The sequence below is a fragment of the Eriocheir sinensis genome, chromosome 6 (assembly GCF_024679095.1).
Source record: "Eriocheir sinensis breed Jianghai 21 chromosome 6, ASM2467909v1, whole genome shotgun sequence".
In the NCBI taxonomy this organism is placed as follows: domain Eukaryota; kingdom Metazoa; phylum Arthropoda; class Malacostraca; order Decapoda; family Varunidae; genus Eriocheir; species Eriocheir sinensis.
Window position 1 is genome coordinate 20,960,999 of NC_066514.1, and position 27,189 is coordinate 20,988,187.

General features: G+C 44.3%; 2 protein-coding genes and 1 long non-coding RNA gene across 8 annotated transcripts in view; 1 reads left to right on the top strand and 2 right to left on the bottom strand.

The window, feature by feature from the left end:
- LOC126989966 (transmembrane protein 65-like) overlaps nucleotides 1-27,189 on the bottom strand; it is a 131,405-nt gene that overhangs the window by 57,675 nt on the left and 46,541 nt on the right. Inside the window, exon 1 of one of the 4 annotated variants that reach the window (XM_050848561.1) lies at nucleotides 3,808-4,168. The exons of the other annotated variants lie outside the window; for them this stretch is intronic. Within the exon in view, the coding sequence (XP_050704518.1) occupies nucleotides 3,808-4,132 (325 nt within the window). The 5' untranslated portion in view covers nucleotides 4,133-4,168. Of the gene's footprint in view, nucleotides 1-3,807; nucleotides 4,169-27,189 lie in introns of those variants that run through there. 4 annotated transcript variants of the gene reach the window in all.
- The window catches only part of LOC126990021 (uncharacterized), a 77,338-nt gene continuing 57,459 nt past the window's right edge, over nucleotides 7,311-27,189 (top strand). The window contains exons 1-3 of one of the 2 annotated variants that reach the window (XR_007743955.1): nucleotides 7,311-7,714; nucleotides 7,796-7,876; nucleotides 8,038-11,305. This is a non-coding gene — a long non-coding RNA (uncharacterized LOC126990021). Of the gene's footprint in view, nucleotides 7,877-8,037; nucleotides 11,306-27,189 lie in introns of both variants that reach the window. The other variant, XR_007743949.1, reaches the window with a different exon arrangement.
- LOC126989949 (dnaJ homolog subfamily C member 3-like) overlaps nucleotides 11,501-27,189 on the bottom strand; it is a 127,687-nt gene continuing 111,998 nt past the window's right edge. Inside the window, exons 8-10 of one of the 2 annotated variants that reach the window (XM_050848553.1) lie at nucleotides 22,028-22,196; nucleotides 15,925-16,034; nucleotides 11,501-12,444 (exon numbers count right to left, since the gene is read on the bottom strand). In XM_050848553.1, coding sequence (XP_050704510.1) covers nucleotides 12,278-12,444; nucleotides 15,925-16,034; nucleotides 22,028-22,196 — 446 coding nt within the window. In that variant the 3' untranslated portion in view covers nucleotides 11,501-12,277. The remainder of the gene's footprint in view (nucleotides 12,445-15,924; nucleotides 16,035-22,027; nucleotides 22,197-27,189) is intronic. The other variant, XR_007743918.1, reaches the window with a different exon arrangement.

The window sequence follows — 27,189 nt, forward strand, 5'->3', positions numbered from 1 at the left end:
AGGATTGAGGCCAGAGAGGGCATAGAAAACATCATTTTGAAGAATCTTAATAACAGGCATAAAGGAGTCAGAGGGGGGATGAGTAAGAGGAATATGCCCAGAATCGTCCAGAGTGGAGTTTTTAGAAAAAGTTTGAGAGAAGAGTTCAGCCTTAGAGATAGATGAGACGGCAGTGTTGCCGTCAGGACTGAGGAGTGGAGGAAAGATGAAGAAGTGAAGTTGGAGGAGATGTTTTGGCTAGATGCCAGAAGTCACGGGAAGAGTTAGAGAAAGCAAGGTTTGGCATTTTCTATTAATGAAAGAATTTTTGTTTGTCGGAGAATAGATTTGGCACGATTTCGGGCAGAAATGTAAAGTTCATAATTAGCATTAGTTTGAAGGCTCTGGTACCTTTTGTGAGCTACCTCTCTATCATTGACAGCACGAGAACAAGCGTGATTAAACCAAGGCTTTTTAGCGTGAGGAGTAGAGAAAGAACGAGGAATGTATGCCTCCATTCCAGAGACAATCACCTCTGTGATGCGCTGAGCACACACAGAGGGGTCTCTATCCTGGAAGCAATAATCATTCCACGGGAAATCGGAAAAGTACATCCTCAGGTCGTCCCACCGAGCTGAAGCAAAATGCCAGAAGCATCGCCTCTTCGGTGGGTCCAGAGGGTGTACAGGAGCGATAGGACAGGATGCAGAAATAAGATTGTGATCGGAGGAGCCCAACGGAGAGAACAGTTTGACAGAATAAGCAGAAGGGTTTGAGGTAAGGAAGAGGTCTAGAATGTTGGGCCGATCTCCAAGACGGTCAGGAATACGTGTAGGGTGCTGGACCAACTGCTCTAGGTCGCTGAGGATAGCAAAGTTGTAGGCTTGTTCACCAGGATGGTCAGTGAAAGAGGATGAAAGCCAAAGCTGGTGGTGGACTTCTTATAAAGTATTACCTTATTCTCTAATGTTTGTTATTTGGTTAGGGTCATTCTCAAGTAGCCAATAATCTTCTTTGCTGAGGACACGTCTAAGTCATTGTGGAAAAACAAGCTTGCATCACTCTAGAATTGGAAGCAACACACCAAGCTTTGATTACTGGCCGTCCACCGTATCTGAGAGAATTATTACATGAAATACAGCCAGGTGAAGGCATTAACACTCGCCAAGCCACTTCTGGAATCACACTTCATGAACCGCAATACTCTTCAAATGTTGGATTGTGCGCTTTCAGTTCTGCCGCCCCAATAAGCTCCCTCCTGACATTAGAAGAACAAAGGATCTCTCCAAATTTAAGAAAGAACTAAAAACTTTCCTGTTCTCTGACTGCTACGACGTGGAAACATTGACAATTAACATAGCATATAAGTTGTGATCGATATTGAAAATTTAATGAATTAAAATATGTGGGTCCTGCAGAGCACTTCGGTGGAAGTGGGACCAGATAAATAAGAAACGCAAGTAACAAGTAAGTAATGATTCTCTAATGTTTGTTAGTTGGTTAGTGTCATTCTCAAGTAGCCAATAATCTTCTTTGCTGAGGACACGTCTAAGTCGTTGTGGAAAAATAAGCTTGCATCATTCTAGAATTGACAGCAGTGATGGGATTCAGCCGGTTCGCAAGAACCTGTTCTTGGAATTTCTTTACTCCCAAGAACTGGTTGTACCTGTTAGCTTAAATCAGGGGTTCTCATTTTTTCACCCCATGAACACCTTTTACTTATAACTTATTTTGGTAAACCCCTCATAGATCTGTTACTGGCTTTTGAAAGTCGAAAATACGACTAAAACCAGATTTGATGTCGGGTGGAGCCAAACACGGGTTCAAGACGAATGTGGCATCACCGATTCGAACGAGAGCGCTGTTACAAAGACTACACCAACAGCAACTGCTGCCAGAACCAACTGTCATCCGCCTCACCTGTGTCTTCCTGAAGAAAACAGGCCAGCTGTCATGCCTGTGATAACCTCACAGGACTTCCCCAGGGCTCACAATGATCTTCAGACCACTGTAGCTGGTAAGATTTTTTTTTTTTTTTTTTGAGGCTGTAGCTATTATTTTCTGTAGTCACGCATCACGACATAAGGAATGGTGATCTTAAATATGTCAAGATCACATTGATAACCGTTTGAGTCTATAAATACCATATATAGGCATAGGGCCGAGACACAAAATAAGCCCAATAGACTTTTGATGCGTTCTGATCAACCGTATAGTTATTGACAACATTGCCACGCTGATGGATGGGGTCAAATAGAACAAAAAGTGGAAGAGGCAAGGCTGAGAGATCATGAATAAAAGATTTAAGCTAAAGCATTTTCCTTATTACTTTTCCTTTTCAAAATGGCAACATGTAATGTAAATGCAGTATTCAAACACATTTCTACTATAAACTGATATTACCCCTCACAAGTAAAGGTTGCTTAATAATATGCAGCAAAATATATAAAAAAATAAGCATTACTAATAAACTAATTAAAAGATTTTTGAAGAACAGAAAGTAAATATTTTATAATTGCAAACAGTTGATATAAAAAGGTTAGCACAACAGTATCACAACTGGTAATATTCTAATGGATAACATTTGCAACTACCCAAATGTTTTAATAGTCATTAAGCAAATACTGTCTGCTCAGTATTAATTATGCTTTAACCATTATTTGGACTTTTTTTAAAGTTGGGAAAATAACTAAAATAAATAATTTCATTTGCTATAGTATTTCTACGACAAACTGGCGGGCGGGAGGTGGCGGCTGGGGGGTCAGCCAAGGTCAGCACTGCCCAGCACCTTGCCACACACTCTCAACACCTCCCTCTTCCTCTCATATGTCAGCTATTTATTACCTTTAAATTAATTTAATTAGATAATTGAATAATCAAATAAGGTCATACATATAGTATTCAGATTGTTTCGTTTTTAGGATAATAACAAATATTTCGTGTAAAAACCAGGACACTTGACAACGTTGTCAAGTGTCGTGGTATTTACACAAAATATTTGTTATTATCTTAAAAACAAAACAATCTTAACTCTATATGACCTTATTGGATTATCCGTTATTTACATTCATTTAAAGGTAGTAAAAACCTGACATATGAGAGGGGGCGAAAACTGTTGAGCGTGTGGCAAGGTGCGGGGCTTAGCTGACCCGCAGGTGTCCCCCAGCTGTCCGCCAGTTTCAAGTAGACTGGCTATAGACTGTAGCATGTGGCAACCCAAAGACCAATCTTTGCACTTATATCAGGCCAGCCAGCATGGTTTGCTTCTAGAGACTGTGATAGTGAGAAAACCTGTTGTTAGTGAGTCCTGGAGTGAGAGAACCTGTGTAATGCCCCGACGAGCTTTTTTTCCAAATCCTTCCTATTTCTCAACACGTCCTCTGCGTGTATCGAAATAACACGAGAAATTAATCAAGAGTGAGGGTGTTCCCCGGCTGCCTGGGATTGAACCCGCGACCAGCGTGACGGGAGAGCCACTCCTTACCGAGTCGGCCAAAGAGGTACCCAACTGCCTAAGTGGGTTATGGGAGGCTCGCTCATCAGGCCGTTGCCGCACTACACCACGACCCATTTGTCGAACCCTCTAACTATTTATTCCAGCACCATTTCACAATAGTAAAGCACTAAAACAACAATAAAGCACATTAGTACAGATAAACATAATATGAAAATACCTTTTAAACAAAAAAACTTTAAGATCAGAGGGAGGAAAAGGTTAGTTAGAGTCGAGCAAAGTGCGGGTAGGCTCGTTCATCAGGCATAGTCGCCGCACTACACATGTTCTTAAAAAAATTGAATCCCACCACTGACTGGAAGCAATAGTATTACCTTCAGCCTTTTTCCGAGCAACTTCTGCCTGTGTTCGGTGAAGCTCGGTGAGGAGGAGAGCCTGTTGTTCCGGGGACAGGGAGGTCACCAGGCGCCGCAGGGCCAGGTCACTTGACGGGGTCACTCTCCCACCACCCTCACCACTCGAGCCGCCGGCCTCCCGTTCTTGGCTAACTCTCTCGTTGACACTATTGCTCCGAGGTATCGTTAAGGCATATGTTCTGGCAGTAAAGGGGCTTATGTTAGGCGTGGGAGCCCCGCCGCCACTGTGAGAGATACGCAATAAGTGAGAGAAGGAGAGCGTGGATCGCCGCCTCAGCAGCATCGTAAACAAACCAGCAGCAGCCGACACTTGCTCTTGCTCTTGCTGTACAGGTACCAGTGCCAGATTATCGTACTCAGAGCCGCGTATTTACTGGTTTCTGCCCCATAACTGTTGCCAAGAAGCACCAATAATTAACCATTTAAACGATAATCATATATGAAGGCAGTTATTTGGGTGATGAAAGCAGTTTTGGGGTCGAAAATCGGCAAACATACGACAGAGTACGACAGTCTGGCAACGTTGTGTACAGGTCAGATCTAAATTGTCGTACTCAGCCTCGTATATTTATCAACTTCAAACTAGAAAAAAACATCGCACCCACAAGAATAACTTCACCCACTTTTAATTACTGCCAAAAATCTTAACTAAGGAGGCTTTTCACAGTCGTTATGCGTCAGAAATGGAAAAATCCATTGTGATGAGTGCGATAACGTGGCATCCATCAGATGTAGTCCCGGGATATGCCTTTGCAACGGCTCCCGGAATTCCTTTAATCAATGTCAATGTTCTCGTGCCTTAACTCTTATTTTCTTTTTCAATATTCACTTGACACCTAGTTTTTTTTTTTTTTTTTAGCGATTAGCCCACGCATGTGAGGTCCACCACGCGTGGTTATTATTTTTTTTTAGAACACGCACCTTTACCTAATACTATACCCGGTCCTCAGCACGGCAGCCGCGTTGGCCTGCGTGTTCTAAAAAAAATATAACCAAGCGTGGTGGACCTGTGGAGGATGGGGGCAAAGGATTTAAGGATGAAGGCGAGGATGTTGTCGGGGCCAGTGGATTTACGAGTGTCAAGTCCTTCCAGTAATTTTTGTATATTGGAGGAAGAGGCTGTGTGGCATGTTTGGTGTTTTTTTTTTTTTTTACGCCTATAGCGCGCCGGTAGGCTCTCGTGAGGGGCCTGGGATGGTAGTCGGCCCCAGCCCGTCATGGCGCAGGCAAGTGTTTACAGTGGCGCCATCTTCTCTTGCATGGCTCATGCTGCCCCCCGGAACTCGTTCTTGATTAACTTGGACGGTTTCCTCTAGAGTCGGGTTGATGGGTGGTCTTCAGGACAGCATGTGGGTAGTTTTAAGCCACTCGGCGGTGACTGAAAAATCTCAGGTGGCAGCGTGGGGATTCGAACCCGTGTCGTCCATCACGCGGTGAATGTGTGCCCAGCACGCTACCACTCAGGTTGTGTTCTTGTGTGTACACCAACTGGAACTGTGTTGAGTATTTGTGTTGTGTTGTGGGCTGGTTACTACTGTGATATTGTTGCTCTTTCAGTAATGTAATGGTGTTAGTGTCATGTTTCCATGCCTTAAAGAATCTGAAAAAGCTTATATTATTTCTTACATTGTCTGCGAGGTAAGTTTGCGTGGATAATATTCAGGAGGTATGGGCTCTCTCTACCGCCGTTAATACTCACGTTTTCTGCATTATTTCTGTATCAGTATATAGTGTAGACCCTGTTCACTTCCGGAAACCATAAAAAATAAAAAATAAATAAATACATAAAAAAAAAAATTATTCCTGTACCCCGAGACATACACCTCCCTTTATCACATACCGCATGACTGATTATGCATAGAAGCAGTGCCACGGCCTCGGGCTGGTTTGCCGTTAAGCAGTACGTAAGTAGGTTAGGTTAGGTTAGGTTAGGTTAGGTTAGGATAGGTTAGGTTAGGTTAGGTTAGGTTAGGATAGGTTAGGTTAGGTTAGGTTAGGTTAGGATAGGTTAGGTTAGGTTAGGATAGGTTAGGTTAGGTTAGGTTAGGCACAAACTATTTTTTTCTGGGTAATTTGTGGTGTTTTTTTCATGTGGAGATGGTTTTCGAAATATTAGGATTGTGACTTGATCAAGAAAATTGAAATAGCCCCTTTCCTAATAGTTTCCGGAAAAAAAGACTATCTCCACTTGAAAAAGCACCACATTTTACCTAGAAAAAAATAGTTTGTGCCTGGAAATTCGAGAGCCCACATCTCCTGAATTATTACCAGTTGCGTTTCTGTTCCGCTAGTTTTATGTTTTTGGAAAGTGTCTTTTGGTATTTTTTGTAGGCGGTCCTATTACCTGATGTGTTGTGTCTGCGCGCGTCTGTAGAGTCTTTGCCAAACTTTTTTAGTCGGTGTTCACAGACCCTTCCGCCTCCCACACCAACTATTTCCAAAGCCCGAAAAGGAGATCTGTCGGATTCTAATGAGTGTTTTTTTAGGTTCACGGCACAGAGGAAGGGTCAGACTATCACCAGGGTCATTAAACTACCCCTGAAAATGCCCCAAGCTCCTGCAAAAGCCTTGTCAAATGTGTGTGCTTGAGCCATTTGCTTCTTGTGATGGTGTCTGCGTAGATCCCTGGAAAACCGGGGAAGTGTGGACCTACTGTCGTGCCCGGAAATTCGGGGCACTAAATGATGTTACAAGAAAATTCAACTAATGGAGAATCTGGGGATAAATCAAGGGGGACTCACCCTGGGGGTACAGAGACACGCCAGTCCTCGTCGACAGACCGACTTGGTCGGCTAGATTTCGATCACCGATAGAGTCGGTCTGTCGGCTCCCTGCTACGGGCCGCCGTGCTCCCTCGTGCAAGAGGGAGCAATCCCCCCCCCCCCCCTGGGGGTAGAGTTGCTGCCACCAGTGAAATGCCAGAATTTTTATCTTTTCTACACTCCCACACGACCACGTATAGCATTACACACGAGAAATTACTCCACACAAAAGGAAAGGTTTGCCGGCGCCGGGGATCGAACCCGCGACCAGCGTAACGGGAGAACCAGTCGGCCAAAGAGGTACCCCACTGGCTAACAGGGTTATGGGAGGCTCGCCCATCAGGCAAGTCAGCACTACACTACTAGAAAGTATTTTTGTGGCATGTGTCTGTTCATTGTGGTGTGTAAAGTGAGTGTCAGGATGTTCCAGTTATCTCCTCACTCCCTCTCACAAGCACATCATCTCTCCTCTTCATGCAAGAAATGTCACTCTTTCCTCCCCCATTTCTCTGTTAACTTCTTTCCAAAAAAAGCTTTTTTTGTTGTATTATTAGGTACTAAAATAATACGCATAATTTTGTAAATAATCTATAGTATGTAATTAGCCATATATCTATATATATATATATATATATATCTATATATATATATATATATATATATATATATATATATATATATAGATTCATGCATGAAAGTTTGGAGCCTTCTTTGACCCTGAACTCAATTTTGGATGGGAAAAGAATACCGTCACCTTCGTAAACAAACCGCCTAAGTCATTATATTTTTTACTTCTCAGGAAATCAGAAAAGCACTGTCATCATCTCATTTGGCTTAAGATGTAGGTAGAAATGAAAAGGCCAATTCTAGAACACAAACCCATAAATGACGAAGGGAACTAAACAAATGGGCGTCACATGTTGAAAAATTGATGAAGATAAAAACCCGAAAATCACTGAAAAATGACTTTGACAATTACTTTGAGGGTGACGATATGGTTGTTAGACTATATAGTATTTCCCAAAGGAAGATCTTGCAGGATAAAGAACTAGGGACTTCCTTGTGGCCATGGAAGGGGAGGAAGGGGAAAGACATGTACCAAGGTAAGGAAATGATACAACATAAAGAACTAGGGACTTCCTTGTGGCCATGGGAGGGGAGGAAGGGGAGAGACATGTACCAAGGTAAGGAAATGATACAACATAAAGAACTGGGGACTTCCTTGTGGCCATGGGAGGGGAGGAAGGGGAAAGACATGTACCAAGGTAAGGAAATGATGCAACATGAAGAACTGGACACTTCCTTGTGGCCATGGAAGGGGAGGAAGGGGAGAGACATGTACCAAGGTAAGGAAATGATGCAACATGAAGAACTGGACACTTCCTTGTGGCCATGGGAGGGAGGAAGGGGAAAGACATGTACCAAGGTATTCGTTATATGCAAGGGTTAGGTTCTGCAAAAAGCTCTCATAATGTGAATTTGCATATATCGAACCTATCATCCCATTAATTATAGGGGGTTATGTTCCACTGTAATGCAGGGAAACCCAGAACAATCGATCCTCTTAAATAATTAAAGTATTAACTGTGAATTAGGTGATGGTGCGGCAGGGCAGACATTCAGACAGACAGACGAACCAGTGATGGGTCAGCATCGTGTGGGTCTGACCATGGCCTCATAGACTCATAGTGAAGGTGCCGAGGATGGTTAGTTAGGCTTTTCTTTCACGAGGATCGACGAGGAGGAATTTTTCACTTAAGTCACGTGGGAGAGAGAAGTTTAATGACGAGATTTTCTATTGTCTTTTTCTAATACTTTCTTGGTCCCACACGAGAAATTAATTACAACAAGAAGGTAAATCAGCTGCCTGGGATTGAACCCGCGACCAGCGTGACGGGAGAGCCACTCCTTACCGAGTCAGCCAAAGAGGTACCCCACTCGCTGAATGGGTTATGGGAGGCTCGCTCATCAGGCCGCTGCCGCACTACACCATGACCCATTTGTCGAACCCTCTAACTATTTATTCCAGCACCATTTCACAATAGTAAAGCACTAAAACAACAATAAAGCACATTAGTACAGATAAACATAATATGAAAATACCTTTTAAACAAACAAAAACTTTAGGATCAGAGGGAGGAAAAGGTTAGTTAGAGTCGAGGAAAGTGCGGGAAACATTAGCACCCGCTGCCTTCTAGTGCGAGTCGGCCACCATACCTCACCAACCAGTCACACAGCGCCGCTACTCGCATAATAGCAAATTTGTCTCACATAAAACGAATACTTGGCACATTTAGGTTAGTCGCATATGAACGAATTCGCATATTTCAAACTCGCATATATCGAATACCCGGTGTGTGTACCAAGGTAAGGAAATAATGCAACATGAACTGGAGACTTCCTCTGAGCCTTTGGGAGCTTGGGGAAGAAGGGGAAAGACATAAGGAATCAAAATCTTACAACATGAAGATTATCCAACCATGATTATCCAAAACAATTTTCTAGGTGGCAACCCACAGAAAATGGCTGGCTGTCTTTATGGTAAACCAATTAAAATATGACAGGTTTGTATGACATTGGATTACGCAGTGTGGGAGGCAGTTGGATGGAAGAGGCTAAGGCGAGGCTAAGACGAAGTGTTAGCTTTATAAGTGTGGGCTAGGAGAGTAGAAGGGGAGATAAGTGCACCTCCAAGTCAGAATGGTGGTGGTATATAAGCCTTCTCATTGGGTTTTCTATGCTGCATCTTTCTATACTTTCTTTTTTTCTTCTTTTTTTTACGTCATGGCCTATTGTGCTGGTAGGCTTCTTCCCGGTGGATCCTGATGGTCAGCCCAAGGCTTCTTCCCGGTGGGGCCTGATGGTCGGCCCAGCCCGTTCTGGCACAGGCGAGTGTTTATAGTGGCGCCATCTTGCACTGGCTCATGCTGCCCTCCTGGAGCTCATCTTTAATCCTAGAATCTAGAGTCCGGGTTGATAGGTGGTCTTCTGGACAGCATGTGGGTAGTTTTAAGCCACTCGGCGGCGGCTGAAAAATCCCAGCTTAGTGGCACCGGGCGGGGATTGAACTCGCGTCGTCCTGAACGCAGCGCCGTCACGCTATCCATTCAGCCACCGCCTCCCCATAAATGCATTTATCGTCACTCTCATTAGATGTATCATATACTGAAGCCGTGGACAGTGGGGGTCACTCAATCCCTTACTACGATACGAAACTAAAAAACAATAATTATATTTTAGTTGCTCTCAATATTCTGAAGACAAACCACAGAACACAGCGGAGAGTATTTTCTGGTAAACTGACCTATTTCTATGTATTGGTCCTGTATAAATAATAATTTTATTTCCAGCGTATCATATACGACCTAAATTCTGAAAGCTCTTGTACAATATCCAGGAAAAAAATTACATCATTCCAACAGAACTCAGCCTGGACGCAGTACGTATATGTGTACTCAGACATCTCACAAGCACGGCGAGGACGCAACATATTCGTCCTTGTGTTGAGAGGGTTCATTGCTGTGGTTGCCCATTTTACACCAAAAGCCTTTGATATAAGTGACAGCACTATTCTGGGGTACTTGAATGTTGTTGATTTTACAGTAAGGGAGGCAGTTCAAGGGCAAAAAACAAAAACAACAACAAAAAAGCCTGCTGGGTGCTGCTGCAGAAAGTTGGAAAGTTTGGTTTAGTCGGCGCAACATCTGTGGTCATATGCCGGAGAGAGACAAAAGGGGAAGGAATTATAGGAGAAGGGAACAGATCCCAGGAGACGGAACACAACCCCCGATTAATACCTGGTACCCATTCACTGCTGGGTGGACAGGGGCGTAGGGTATCGGAAAAGCCGCCCAAATTTTTCCACTCCGCCCGGGAATCGAACCCGGGCTCTCTCGGTTGTGAGTTGAGTGTGCTAACCACTGCACCACGAACCCCCCAGTGCTGCTGCAGAAAAGGAAAAAAGAATGAGGGGCCAGAAGAGAGGTCAATTTGGAAGAAGAGATGTCTGGATACTCTCTTCTTGAAGGAGTTCAAATCGTAGGCAGGAGGAAATACAAACATAGGAAGTTAGCAAGTTAAGAAGAGTAGTTAGTGTGAAAATATTAATAGAGGATAGAAAGATGCAACACTGCAGCTGAATTTAACCCGATAGCAGCGACGGGCCAAATTTGTGGCTTTACCGTGTAGCAGCGACGGGCCAAATTTGTGGCTTTACCGTGTAGCAGCGACGGGCCAAATTTGTGCCATGATTTTAACCCCCCCAAAATAGATGATACATAAACTGATCACAAATACTTTGATACATATTATGAAATAGTTTGTGAGTGATGATTTTTTCTCATTTTTCTCACTTAGAGGGACCATTAAGAAACATGATCCCCGCTGCTACCGGGTTAACCCCATGACTGCAGGTTTCCTACAAGAAGACATCACCAGCTACAGGAATGGAACAAAAAGTAGCTGCTACAATTTAATGAAGAAAAATGTAAAGCCCTGCACCTTGGGAGGGGATATTCAGCATACCAACACCACATGGGAAACACTCCACTATCCACCACAGAGGCAGAGAGAGACCTGGGAGTGTATGTTACCAGGCTACCAGTGAAGGCCAAACCCATGCCAATTGCAGTGGACGGGTCAACAAAACATTAAGTCGGTAGGATATGTCATTGGGTATATACATTTTGAACCAGGTATTAAATGTAACAGTGTTGAGCATGCATGAATTTGTTGGTGGGGCATCCTGGTGGCAGAAACCACCGACAATGGTCCTTGCTAGATGCAGGGGCTGGCACACTGATCAGGTTATTGACCTAAAAGCTGGGACCTTACATTATCTTCTATATGGAAAGAAGTTTCCCAGGCAAGGAAATAAATCAATGGTCAAATTAATGTATTTAGAGTGCCTTTTATTTACATAACAAGTGTAAGTCATGAACTATGAAGAATATTCAGAGTTAGCAGTTTAACAAAGAAGTAAAAAGAAAGGAGGAGATCAATAATAACCTTCAGCTTTTCATATACATGCCTTAAATTATAGTAAATTGAGTATCACAAATTGCATGATTCACATGCACTCCACTGAGGTGCTGTCCACCACGTCCCAAGCCAACCTGGCAGGATGACACACAGGCGGGGCACAGCAGCACATTTACATTAATGACTCGCATAAAAAAAGAAACAAGGATGCTTTTGAATGGTCAATGTGAATTAAACTTGAGATACAGGCCAGATGACAGTCCACTGCTTCTGAAGGAGTGACATGTTTCTTAGGGTAATGAAGCACCTCAGGACACACTGTTTGAGCATAGCCATTTCAGATGATTTCCAGGGAAAAAACTGTAGCTTCTAAGAGGTAAAGAAATTAATGCCTCATTTACTGGAAAAAAACTCATGAAAGGTAAGTGATTGATCTGCAAGGCACTGAGTGTCAATCATAAAGATGGCAGTCTAAAGATGATCCCTGATTTACAATGACTTCAAAATGCATGACATGATGCTGGTGTAGAATGAGAGAACTTGCAATTTTCTGCCAAAATATATATACATCATCATCATCATACTAAAATGTCAAAAGAAAACAAATACTGTCAAATCATTCACTTTATCTCACACTTCCATGCACACTCAATAAATACAAGTTCATGTAAACACTATGAAAAGCCCTAGTTGAAGTGGAATTTGAATCCCCCTCCCTGAAAGCCACCACCATGAAAGCCCCCGTGGTGGAAGTGGAAGTGCTGGAATGGGTTGAAGCCGTGGCCTCCAGGTCCACCTTGCTGCTGCTCAGGATCCAGCGGGTCCTCGCCATTGTCAAACTTAGCACGCATCTCTGTTGGGGATGATGCAAGAGTGGAAAGTTGGTAAGTTTCGTTTAGTCGGCGCAACATCTGTGGCCATATGCCGGAGAGAGACAGGAGGGGAAGGAATTATAGAAGGGAACAGATCCCAGGAGACGGGACACAACTCCCAATTAATACCTGGTACCCATTCACTGCTGGGTAGGGTATCGGAAAAGTCGCCCAAATTTGTCCACTCCACCCGGGAATCAAACCCGGGCTCTCGGTTGTGAGCTGAGTGTGCTAACCACTGCACCACGAAGCCCCTTGCAAGAGTGGAGTCAGTTGCATAGTGTTCCAAGTGTCATTCATTCTCTTTGGCTTGGAAAGGTGATTTGTAATAATACTGTTAAATGATGAGGAACAGTTGGTCTGTGGAGTAGTGTTATGCCATGTATCAGTGAGTGGGGGAAGTTATAGTGTAGGTGAGCATGGTAGGGTAAAGGACGTCTGGTAAAAATTGTGTTTTGGGGTCACACTGGCGGGGGGGGAAACACTGGGGGGGGGAAATCAGTGTACTCTAATTCCTTACATGGTTTCTCTCAAAGTGACATTGCCATACAGCCATTATAAATGCTTAACCATGCAGCAGCGACGGGCCAAATTTGTGCCGTGATATAAACCCCCCAATATAGATGATGCATAATCTGATCACAAATGTTTTGATATATATTATGAAATGGTTTGTGTGAGGGGTGATTTTTTCTCATTTTTCTTGCTTAGAGGGACCATTAAGAAACATGATCCCCGCTGCTACCGGGTTAAAGCAGGAATTTTGATAGATGTGGCACCTAGGCATTTCCAGCTCGTGAATATTTGAAAATCAACTGTTGTGATACACATTCAAGCTATTTTTTTAATAATATATTTGAACATTTATGTGTATAAAAAAAACTGTCCTTATAAATCTCAAACATAACACTTTGCATCGATAATATACCATACAAGCACATGAATTTGAAATGCCAGGATTTTCTCTTTACTACACTCCCACACGACCACAGCATGTAACGAAACACACGAGAAAGTAACCCAGACAAGGAAATGTTTGCCGGTGCCGGGGATCAGACCCGCGACCAGCATAACGGGAGAGCCACTCCTTGTCCAGTTGGCCAAAGAGGTGCCCCCCTGGCTAAGTGGGTTATGGGAGGCTCGCCCATCAGGCAAACTTATATGAAACAGTATCGTCATATCATATTTGAATGATCTATGTCTTTTCAAATGGCTATAATTCATCTCATTGTAGGTACAGGGAACTCTCAATTTACGCGAGTTTGGTTTACGCGTTTTTTAAATAACGTGGGGTCCAAAATCCAGTAAATGTTTAATTTACACGTTTTTTCACTTATACAGTAGAGCCCCATGTAGCGCAAGAATTAGGTGGATGAATGCGGTCGCGCTAACTGAATTCGCGCTAACTGAATAAAGTAACCAATATGAAAAAAGTTATTTGGTGCACACGTGGGTCTGACTTTTGGGTTTGATAATTACTCAAAATACACAGTCATCAGTTATCGAGCCGTGATTGTGACTCTTGCGGCCCAAGGTGTCGGCGGCGGCAGCAAGTGGGTGTAACAAGAGTTCAGCCCCAGCAAAGGTTCGGCGGGCAGGGTGTGGGCGTGTGTGGGCGTCATGCCCAGCCAGGCAGACATCACACTCGTTATTATCAAGCGTGTTACGGTGACGGTGTCCACTCAATCAATAGTGACGCCTTGCCTCATCTGCCCCGCCGCGGCAGGTAATAGTGACGGCCCGCAGTGCTGACGCGGCGAAGCTCACCCCCGAGGATGGCGGCGGAGGCGGCGGCGGGGCCGGGACACGGAGTGTGGCAGTGGCTGCTGCGGCGCCACACGGGCAGCAAGGTGTGCACCGCCCCCAGCAGGAGGCGGGCAGCCTCCGAGGGGGGCCAAGGGGGGGCAGGATGACGTTAGGGAGCATGAGAGACTGGCACCATGTGGGAAGTGGTGGCGGGGGGCTGTGTTGTGGTGTGAGGCAGGCCACCCAGGCCACCGCGCATCATGGCGGCTTGGCGCAATTTTCAAAATTCAGTCGTGGTAGCTGCTCGCGCTAACTAAGGCTTTTGCGCTAATTAATTTTTTCCTTGGTAGATGGTGGCTCGCGCTAATTGCGGTTCGCGCTAATTGACCTCGCGCTAAGTGGGGCTCTACTGTACGCAATATTTTATGGAGTGGCCACCAGATGTCTCATGCAACTGGACTCACACGGCGCCGCGGCCACGCAGCTGAGCTCAGTTCTTCCCGTGTGCCACTTGAACAACAATACAGTACCCACGCTGCCACGCTACTCAACAATAGGGGTGGGCAGGTACCGGTACTAACGGTACCAGCTATAAGGTACGTTACCAGTACCAGATTGCTTAGTACCGGTAGCAGATGGCTTGGTACTGGTACCAATACCAGACAGTCGCTCATGGTGTCCCTCATTTCTTCCTCACACGAGTGAGACTGAGTGCCTGAGTGGATATCTCGGTGATATGGATATTCTCTCTCTCTCTCTCTCTCTCTCTCTCTCTCTCTCCACTGAATGAAGTGAATATTTATTTTTCGATAGAAACCTACTTCTTGTTTGATTTACATTGTTTTTGTTTTACGCGACCTCTTCAAGGATACAATACTCATGTAAATTGAGAGTTACCTGTACATTAAAAGACATATGGCTCTGCAAGTGCAAATAAAGGGTATTTTAATAATCTACTGAATGTATGTAAATAACGATTATTATTCAAAATAACTTGAAAATAAATAATAACTGCTGAATGTTTTGCTAGGCTATTTCAAATATTACCCACATATTTAACATGCAATACCTTATCAAAATTCTTTATGTATAGGGACATGCAGAGCCAGATGTTATTTTATATGCAAGCAATGAGAAAGTTGGAAAGTTTGGTTTAGTCGGCGCAACATCTGTGGTCATATGCCGGAGAGAGACAGAAGGGGAAGGAATTATATGAGGAGGCAAGAGATCCCAGGAGATGGGACACAACCCCTAATTAATACCTGGTACCCATTCACTGCTGGGTGGACAGGGGCGTAGGGTATCAGAAAAGCCGCCCAAATTTTTCCACTCTGCCCGGGAATCGAACCCGGGCTCTCTTGGTTGTGAGCTGAGTGTGCTAACCACTGCACCACGAAGCCCTCCGTCCCCAGCAATGAGATGAATTCTAGATATTTGAAAGGCTATAAAATGTTTGAGTATGATCTGACTATAATGTTTGATACAAGCTTGTCTTTCATATATTTGTATGGTATATTATCAATGCAAATCAGCATGTTTATGGTTTATAGAAGAGGGCTTGAGGGTTCTTTGCATACATAAACATTGAAATATATCACTAAAAATAAAAAGTTGATCTTCAGAGACTCACGAACCAACAATGTGCAGGTGCCCATGTACACATTCACGAGTGGACACATGGAACAACACAGACTACAGTGACAACTTTAACTTACCCTCATCTGTTAGAACTTCCTTGGCTGCAGCAATATCAATGAACATTTTTTCTGCCTTTTTCTTCTCTTCTCCACTGTAGTGATCAGGATGCCATTTCTGGGCTAGTGACCTGTTGGAGAGAATTCATTATGGAGATAATTTACATACACAGCCGTTAGTGAAACAAATGTTGATAGCACAAAAAACTGTACTAGACCGGCGACGCATGACCCTCCAACATGAATGATGAATGGCCCCTCCCCGCCAGAAAGAAAGTAGCCTTTTTATAGTCATCCCTAAAATAGTACGGTTTCCAATAGTTCGGTTTTGGTTTTATACGGTTGTCATGGAAGATCTTTTTAGGATTTTTAAATTTCCTGCTTGTCGGGAAATTTAAAAATCCTAAAAAAATCTTTATGAAAATCCACATAAAACCGAACTATTGGAAACCGTACTATTTGAGGGACGACTGTAGTTATTTTTTATCACTCAAGCTATTTGATATGGATGAAAATTATATTGGCTTTTCAAGGAAGCATTTTTTTTTATATGGATTAATGTCGTCAGCTAAACAGGAAACAGGAAAGGAGGGATGCTATCTTTACCAATACTGTAATCACGACCTTTTTTTAACACTGCCGCATCACACGGATAGCTCGCCACAGCCCTAGAGCAGTTTACGGGTTAAGCATCTATCCACTTCTGACCTTTCTGATCGCCAGTATGGGTTCTGCAAAAGGTGTTCTACTGGTGATCTTGCCTTCCTAACTGACTCTTGGTCATCCTCCCTGAGGCTTTTTGGTGAAACTTTTGCTGTTGCCTTAGACATATAAAATGCCATATATGGTCTGGCACAAATATTTGCTTACCAAACTACCCTCCAACAGATTCTATCCTTCTCTCTGTACCATTATCTCCAGTTTCCTTTCGGGCTGATCTATCTCTGCTGTGGTAGATGGTCACTGTTCTTTCCCTAAACCTAAGAACAGTGGTGTCCTATCACCCACTCTCTTTCTGTTGTTCATTGAGGATCTTCTTTTCAAAACGAACTGTCCTATCCATTCTTATGCCGATGACTCTACTCTGCCTTACTCAACTTCTTTTGATAGAAGACTCCAGGCTGGAGGCCACAGAACGCTTAACCTCAGACCTTACTATCATTTCCTATTGTGTCAAAAAGAACTTGATGTCCTTCAACATCTCAAAAACTCAATTTTTCCATCTGTCAACTCGACACAATCTTCCAAACACCTTTCCCCTACTCTTCGATAACACTCAGCTGTCTCCTTCTACAATAAACATCCTCGGTCTACCCTTAACTCAAAATCTCAACTGGAAACTTCACATCTCTTGTTAAATCAGCTTATTCAAAGTCGGGCATTCTGTATTGTCTTGGTCAGTTCTTTTCCCCCTCCCAGAAACTTTCCATATACAGAGCCCTTGTCCGACCTTATATTGAGTATGCATCTCACGTGTGGGGGGCTCCACACACCCGGCTCTCTGGGAGAAAGTATAGTCTGAGGCTCTTCGTTTCATCAACTTCTCTCCTCTTACTGACAGTTTTCTACCTCTTAACCCGGGAGCAGCAGGGATCATGTTTCTTAATGGTCCCTCCAAGCGAGAAAAATCACCCCTCACACAAACCATTTCATAATATATATCAAAGCATTTGTGATCAGATTCTGTATCATCTATTTTGGGGGGGTTATATCATGGCACAAATTTGGCCCGTCGCTGCTACCAGGTTAAATTCTGCCTATCTTTCTATCTTCCAGCTATATTTTCATGCCGACTGCTCTTCTGAACTTGCAAACTACATGCCTTCCCCGTTCCTGCGGCCCTACTGCACTCAACTTTCTACTCTAGCTCATCCCTATACTGTCCGAACCCCTTATGCAAGAGTTAACCAGCATCTCCATTCTTTCATCCCACACACTGGTAAACTCTGAAACAACCTTCCTTCATCTTTATTTCCTCCTGCCATGGCTTGACTTCTTTTAACCCATAAACTGTGCAATTAAGATTCGGGAATAGCTCCTGGGTGTGCAATAAATGGCAAAACAATAACCTGCTGGAAAACAATTTTTAGTATTACAACACCCAAGAGAGACATGTTGACCACCAAATAGTGCAAAAAAAATAATAATTCACTTGATGTGGCAGTGATGGCGGGATAAAGGTTGTGGATATGAGGCGACCTTGGGAGTGCTGGTAGTGACGGGGTAGACAGGACGGTGGCAGAGGGAAGGTGACACACGGCACAGTCACGTCTGAACATTCTCTTGCCACTAATTATTCATTCCAGTTACAACAAACAAAATATATCACAGGAAACATCACTTTGTCAATTTCAATAATCAACCTCTTGCGCATCATTATCAAGAGGCCAGTCATTAGTCACACGTGTTGTCTCGCGTCTCTGAGGCTCCTGCTCTCCCTCTGCCTCCCCCTCCTCTCCCATCCCAGCTGACACCCCTCCCTCACTCAGATCATTAGCTGAGTGTTCTCCGATACCCCCACTGTCATTTTCCTCATCTTTCTGCCACTCTGGATCATCAGACAGAGATGACAGTGATTCATCAGGGTCTACTAGCATTGGTAAAAATTTTGTTGGTGTCGGTGGCTGAGTAGACTGCTTGGCAGCGCGTCTGTGACCCTGAGAGCCAGAATCATGCTCACGCTTGCCACGCTTCCTCAGACCAGCTGAATCTGATGGTTGAATACAATCTGAATCACTGTCTCTTTCAGATTTGTCAACTACAATCTTTCTCTTTACCAATACTTTCTTTTTACCCCCTCCCGTGCCTCCCCCACGCTCACGACCGCAGGAGCTATGGGGCTGGTTAGCATCAGTAGATGACATACTTCTACTCTCCATGGCTGCTAAAGAGCAACTAATATGATGATGGTGACAACATGGTGCAAAAGAGGGATGATGTTGCCACACGAGGTTCATTGGAATATACTTTGGCATCGCGGGAAATATAAATATCCACCTTGGAACATGCGTCATCTTGAGATGTCTGGCGCAGGCTAACTCATACCATCTTGAGATGTCTGGCGCAGTTTACGGGTTAAGAGGAGAGTATTGAGACACCTCCCCTCCTGAAATTGACCTCTCTTTTGGCCACTTCTACTTTTTTATTTTATAGGAGCAGTGGATAGCAGGCTTTACTCTCTACACTTTCTTTGTATTGCCCTTGACCTGCTTCCACTGCTGTAAAAAAAAAAAAAAGTTGTGTTGGGGGAGGGGGCATTCTTTTTTTTAACGCAGAGGAGACAGTGCAAGGGCGTTAAAACAACCAAAAAATATGATAAGGAAAAAAAAGCCCGCTACTTACTGCTCCTAAAGTATTGTGAAGTATTAAGTACTAAGCATTGTGGAAGAGCTGTTGTTTTTGGCAGTCATTTTTGTTGTGCCCAGCTGATCCATGGTCCAGTCTGGCTCAACCCCCTTCCCCCCCCCTGAGGGAGTTGTGCACCTAACCAAGTGAACCAAATGCACCCACAGTTGCCAGTTTCTATTAATTTGTGATTTTTATTTATTAACCCGGTAGCAGTGACGGGCCAAATTTGTGGCTTTACTGTGTAGCAGCGACGGGCCAAATTTGTGGCTTTACTGTGTAGCAGCGACGGGCCAAATTTGTGGCTTTACTGTGTAGCAGCGACGGGCCAAATTTGTGGCTTTACTGTGTAGCAGCGATGGGCCAAATTTGTGGCTTTACTGTGTAGCAGCGACGGGCCAAATTTGTGGGTTTACTGTGTAGCAGCGACGGGCCAAATTTGTGCCATGATATAAACCCCCCAAAATAGATGATACATAATCTGATCACAAGTGCTTTGCTATATATTATGAAATGGTTTGTGTGAGTGATGATTTTTTTCTCATTTTACTCGCTTAGAGGGACCATTAACCCCTTCAACACGAGGACGTGTATACTGCGTCCTTGCGTGCCCTGTACCATATCCGAGGAAGCGCATACTGCGTCCTGGCTCGCTTTAGCCAATATACGAGTTATTTTATCTATATTTATGCTTACATCTCAAAATTATCAATTAATTTATGTTCTTTATGTGCACCATTTAATTCTGCATGTTTTCATATATAATACATGATGATTATGTTGAGTTTATGGCTGAAAACTTGTTATATTCAATAGCGACATTTGAAATTTGGTAAACACAGCCATCCCGGATACGGCGCGGGGCGCTGTTTTGGCCCGACCATAGTGAGTTTCTTTATGTGCACCATTTAATTCTGCATGTTTTCATATATAATACATGATGATTATGTTGAGTTTATGGCTGAAAACTTGTTATATTCAATAGCAACATTTTAAATTTGGCGCACACGGCGATCCTGGGTACGGCACGGGGCGCTGTTTTGGCCTGGCTATAGTGAGTTTCTTTATGTGCACCATTTAATTCTGCATGTTTTTATATATAATACATTATGATTGTGTTGAGGTTATGGCTGAAAACTTGTTATATTCAATAGCAACATTTGAAATTTGGCGCACGGGGCGATCTCAGATATGACGCAGGGAGCTGTTTTGGCCCGGCCGTAGTGAAGGGGTTAAGAAACATGATCCCCGCTGCTACCGGGTTAAAATATGAATATTATAAATACTAACGCTTTATATAATAGTTATCTTCCATTATAAACAAAAGATTATTTCACATTCCTTTTCATGCTGAACCGTGATAACAGAAAATGTGCATAAAATATGTGTTTACTGTGGGACTACTGTACATATTTGTCTTGAGAGTGTGCATTAGCCCGTCCGCTGCGATTGGCACAGATTTGACTTTTACTGGTAGCCCGGTAACATACACTCCCATGTCTTTCTCTGCCTCTGTGGTGGATAGTGGAGTGTTAGCCATGTGGTATTGGTGTGCTGGATATCCCTTCACTGGTAGCCTGGTAACATACACTCCCATGTCTTTCTCTGCCTCTGTGGTGGATAGTGGAGTGTTAGCCATGTGGTATTGGTGTGCTGGATATCCCTTCACTGGTAGCCTGGTAACATGCACTCCCATGTCTTTCTCTGACTCTGTGGTGGGTAGTGGAGTGTTTCCCATATGGTATTGGTGTGCTGGATATCCCTTCACTGGTAGCCCGGTAACATACACTCCCATGTCTTTCTCTGCCTCTGTGGTGGATAGTGGAGTGTTAGCCATGTGGTATTGGTGTGCTGGATATCCCTTCACTGGTAGCCTGGTAACATACACTCCCATGTCTTTCTCTGCCTCTGTGGTGGGTAGTGGAGTGTTTCCCATGTGGTATTGGTGTGCTGGATATCCCTTCACTGGTAGCCTGGTAACATACACTCCCATGTCTTTCTCTGCCTCTGTGGTGGATAGTGGAGTGTTTCCCATGTGGTATTGGTGTGCTGGATATCCCTTCACTGGTAGCCTGGTAACATACACTCCCATGTCTTTCTCTGTCTCTGTGGTGGATAGTGGAGTGTTTCCCATGTGGTATTGGTGTGCTGGATATCCCTTCACTGGTAGCCTGGTAACATACACTCCCATGTCTTTCTCTGTCTCTGTGGTGGATAGTGGAGTGTTTCCCATGTGGTATTGGTGTGCTGGATATCCCTTCACTGGTAGCCTGGTAACATACACTCCCATGTCTTTCTCTGCCTCTGTGGTGGATAGTGGAGTGTTTCCCATGTGGTATTGGTGTGCAGGATATCCCCTCCCAAGGTGCAGGACTTTACATTTTTCTTCATTGAACTGTAGCAGCCAGTTTTTGTTCCATTCCTGTAGCTTGGTGAGGTTTGACTGTAGGAAATTCACAGTCAAGGGGTTAATGGACTCATTTTACTTTTCAATTAAACATAGATGCAGCAACTATCATGTAAAGAAAGTTTTGTTTAGTCGGCACAACATCTGTGGTCATATGCCAGAGAGACAGGAGGGGAAGGAATTATAGAAGGGAACAGATCCCAGGAGACGGGACACAACCCCCGATTAATACCTGGTACCCATTCACTACTGGGTGGACAGGGGCGTAGGGTATCGAAAAAGCTGCCCAAATGTTTCCACTCCACCCGGGAATCGAACTCGGGCTCTCTCGGTTGTGAGCCGAGTGTCATGTATTATCCAGCCTCTTCTTACCTGTATGCTTTGGTGATTTCCTTCTTGTTGGCCGTCCTTCTGACTCCTAATATCTTGTAGTAGTCACGTTTACCCGCTTGCTTCTTCAGCTTTTGTGCTCTTTCTAGGCCTTCTTTTGCCCTCTGTAGACTTTCATCAATATCTAGAGCCTTCTGGAAGTACCTCACAGCTGTGAAAAAAATGATTATCAAAACTCCATTTCCCATTCTGTACAGAGAAGAGGGATCACCTAGGGCAGCTTTCACAGTCATTTTGTTTGTTTTGATCGTTACCAATGGCGGCAATCGCCGCTATAGTATTTCCACGTAAAACTGGCCGATGAGGTAGTGGCGGCTGCAGGGTTAGCCTAGCCCCGCACCTTACCACACACTCTCAACACCTCCCACTTCCTCTGCAGCCACCACTATCCCATTGGCCAGTTTCACATGGAAAACTATAGCGTCGATCCCCGCCATTGGTAATGATCAAAACAAACAAAACGACTGTGAAAGCGTCCCACAGTGCTGATATAATGTGAGTATCATCATCATTATCACCATATTAAAATGATTTATATACTAATTATGGTAATACAAATACCACTAAGTGTGTGGCTATCAATAGTAAGAAAAGATTTTAAATCCTCTAAAATCATACAGTATATATAACAAGGTCAACTGGTATTCTCTTCCCATGCCAATACTCCATTCATAACACATTAACCCAGTAGCAGCGGGGATCATGTTTCTTAATGGTCCCTCCAAGCGAGAAAAATGAGAAAAAATCACCCCTCACACAAACCATTTCATAATGTATATCAAAGCATTTGTGATCAGATTATGTATCATCTATTTTGGGGTTTATATCATGGCACAAATTTGGCCCGTCGCTGCTACACGGTAAAGCCACAAATTTGGACCGTCGCTACTACACGGTAAAGCCACAAATTTGGCCCGTCACTGCTACGCGGTAAAGCCACAAATTTGGCCCGTCACTGCTACACGATAAAGCCACAAATTTGGACCGTAGCTGCTACACGGTAAAGCCACAAATTTGGCCCGTCACTGCTACGCGGTAAAGCCACAAATTTGGCCCGTCACTGCTACACGGTAAAGCCACAAATTTGGCCCGTCACTGCTACACGGTAAAGCCACAAATTTGGCCCGTCACTGCTACTGGGTTAATGGACAATATTTTCAACCAAATAAAATCTGATCAGGTTTTATGTCACCAATCAGACTTCCTCTTCTGCTTGCTAGCTTACTCCCAAATAATTACACTAGTTTTCCTACAATCATCATCATCATTTCGTTTAATGTCCATTTTCACTCTCCCTCAGCGGCTGGACGCTTTATGTCTCTCCTCCATTCTACTCTGTCTTCTGCCTGATGCTCATCCAATCCCATCAATGCCAAGTCTTCCTGTACACACCTTCTCCACGTTTTCCTAGTTCTACCAAATGGTTTCCTTCCTTCTACCTCCAATCTCTCCAAAACTTCCAGCACTGTATCCGCTCCTGCTCTCTTTACATGTCCAAACCACTGGAGTCTTTCCCTTCTGAGCACTGTTTCCAGGTCCTCTTCTCCACATCTGTTAGCTACATCTGCACTGGACACCCTGTCTTGCCACCTGATCCCCGCCATATACCTCACCATTCTGCGATCACTTGCTCTCGATACCTCCATCAATTTTCTAGTTAGCGCCCATGTTTCTGCTCCATACAACATCGCTGATCTAATACACGCTTGGCACACCCCTGCTCTGCTCTTTAGAGGTACGCTACGATTCACGAGTAGACCAGCCACCTCCCTCCACTTTAACCACGCTGCCACCACTCTCGCTCCCACTGTCCTCTCCACTCCCGCCTCACAGTCCAGAACATCTCCCAAATAATAAATCACCCTCAAATAGTAAGGTTTCCAATAGTTCGGTTTCAGTTTTATGTGGATTTTCAGAGAAGATTATTTTAGGATTTTTAAACTTCCCGACAAGCAGGAAATTTAAAAATCCCAAAAAGATCTTCAAGACAATCCGTATAAAACTGAAATCGAACTATTGGAAACCATACTATTTGAGGGATGACTGTACAGTGCTACATTTGGAGACTAATTGGTGCTAGAGAAAGCTTACCAAATTCAAATTCACCAAATGTAAATCCTTAAAACACTAAGAAAACCATTAATTGGTACCAGAGCCCTCAATCTACAAATCCTTAGTTTTTGGTGCCTTAAAACCTCATTTTTTTATCATTCATTGTTGAACACCAAGATATAAGAAAAAGATGAGATAAAAATATAATTTCTTTAACCCGGTAGCAGTGACGGGCCAAATTTGTGGCTTTACCGTGTAGCAGTGACAGGCCAAATTTGTGGCTTTACCGTGTAGCAGTGACGGGCCAAATTTGTGGCTTTACCGTGTAGCAGTGACAGGCCAAATTTGTAGCTTTACCGTGTAGCAGTGACAGGTCAAATTTGTGGCTTTACCATGTAGCAGTGACAGGCCAAATTTGTGGCTTTACCGTGTAGCAGTGACAGGTCAAATTTGTGGCTTTACCATGTAGCAGTGACAGGCCAAATTTGTGCCATGATATAAACCTCCAAAATAGATGATACATAATCTGATCACAAATGCTTTGATATATATTATGAAATGGTTTGTGTGAGGGGTGATTTTTTTCTCATTTTTCTCGCTTGGAGGGACCATTAAGAAACATGATCCCCGCTGCTACCGGGTTAATCTTCATCCTTTATTCTATTATAGGGGAGGCATGGCTGAGTGGTCAGCGAATGGGAGTGGCATCCAGGGCACAGGTTCATGTTCTGCCCGCCACTACAAAATGAAGTTGGAAAGTTTGGTTTAGTCGGCACAACATCTGTGGTCATATGCCGGAGAGAGACAGGAGGGGGAAGGAATTATAGAAGGGAACAGATCCCAGGAGACAGGACACAACCCCCGATTAATACCTGGTACCCATTCACTGTTGGGTGGACAGGGGCGTAGCGCATCGGAAAAGTCGCCCAAATTTTTCCACTACGCCCGGGAATCGAACCCGGGCTCTCTTGGTTGTGAGCCGAGTGTGCTAACCACTGCACCACGAAGCCCCCCACAACAAAATGAACAGGCAGTTTTTCAGTCATGGCCGAGTGGCCTAAGACTGCCCACATGCTGTCCTGAAAACCACCTATCAACTCAAACTCTAGATTCTTTCTAAGAGAGGATCAAAGCTAAGCTCCGGGGAACAGCACGAGCCAAGCAGGATGGTGTGGCTATAAACACTTGCCTGCGCTTTAACGGACTGGGGCCGACTAGACAACCGCAGCCCATTAGCGGAACAGGCAAATTTTACTTGTAGTACCTTTTTTTTATTTTATTTTATTTTTTTTTTTTTCGTCGTGGCCTATTGCGCCGGTAGGCTTCTTCCCGGTGGATCCTGATGGTCGGCCCAAGGCTTCTTCCCAGTGGGGCCTGATGGTCGGCCCAGCCCGTTCTGGCGCAGGCCAGTGTTTATAGTGGCGCCATCTTGCATTGGCTCACGCTGCCCTCCCGGAGCTCATCTTTAATCCTAGAATCTAGAGTCCGGGTTGATAGGTGGTCTTCTGGACAGCATGTGGGTAGTTTTAAGCCACTCGGCGGTGACTGAAAAATCACAGTTTGGTGGCACTGGGCGGGGATTGAACTCACGTCGTCCTGAACGCGGCGCTGTCACGCTATCCATTCAGCCACCGCCTCCCATACAACACAACTCGGGTAATTCAAATCTACAGATACACCCAGGTTTTGTTTGTGTGATAGTGCGTTTCAGATGCACGATGGCATCAAGATGGCAGCTTTTAGGTTGTATGTGATAGCAGTGAATGGCGATAGTGGAAGTCGCAATATCAGGGTACTGGGGATATAGTACACTAATTGTACAACAAGGTGTCACAGGTTGGTATTCTAAGATGCTTTTCCTTCTTACATCAACTATTTCTGAAGGCCACAAAAGAGATTAACCCCTTCACTATGGCCGGGCCAAAACAGCGCCCCGCGTCACATGCCCTCCGCTCCCTCCCTTCATAAAGTGAGGGCCTTGGGTTTCACAATGCAACCTTTACAACAGGAATAGCTGGGACACACAGGTTCATGCGGATGCTTGTACTCTTTGAAGTCTGACAGTGTGGGGCAGTTCAGCGCATCTCATGTGAAAGCTCCCTTCTAGCAGAGGTGATATGCCTCGCAAAATCCGAAGCACATTTCAACTGACCTATGTTAAGGTCCCTACTACGGTAAGGACCCTACTTGGGGAGGCGGTGGCTGAATGGATAGCGTGACAGCGCCGCGTTCAGGACAACGCGAGTTCAATTTCCGCCCGGTGCCACCAAGCTGGGATTTTTCAGCCGCCGCTGAGTGGCTTAAAACTACCCACATGCTGTCCAGAAGACCACCTATCAACCCGGACTCTAGATTCTAGGATTAAAGATGAGCTTTGGGAGAGTAGCTTGAGCCAATGCAAGATGGCGCCACTATAAACACTCACCTGCTCCAGAACGGGCTGGGCCGACCATCAGGCCCCACCAGAAAGAGGCCTACCGGCGCAATAGGCCTTGACGTAATAAAAAAAAATTTAAAAAGTGCTATAAGTAAAATTTGCCTGTTCCACTAATGGGCTGCGGTTGTCTAGTCGGCCCCAGTCTGTTATGGCGCAGGCAAGTGTTTATAGCCGCACCATCCTGCTTGGCTCGTGCTGTCCCCCGGAGCTTAGCTTTGATCCTCTCTTAGAAAGAATCTAGAGTTTGAGTTGATGGGTGGTTTTCAGGACAGCATGTGGGTAGTCTTAGGCCACTCGGCCATGACTGAAAAACTGCAAGTTCATTTTGTAGTGGTCATGTACTTCAGTAATTTACTAGTGTCAAGTCCTTCCAGTAATTTTTGTATACCGTTAGTGGTAATGTCATGGGGGCTATTGGGGGAAGGGGCTGTGTGCCATGTTTGGTGTTAGGTTGTGTTCTTGTGTGTACACCAATTGGAACTGTGTTGAGTATTTGTGCTTTGTGTTGTGGGCTGGTTACTAATGTGATATTGTTGTCTTTCAGTGATGTAATAGTGTTAATGTCATGTTTGCGCGCCTCACAGGAGGTGGAAGGACGGGGTTAGGAGGGAGGAGGGAGAGCGGGGTGAGGATTCGGCTGCCGACGACGACGACC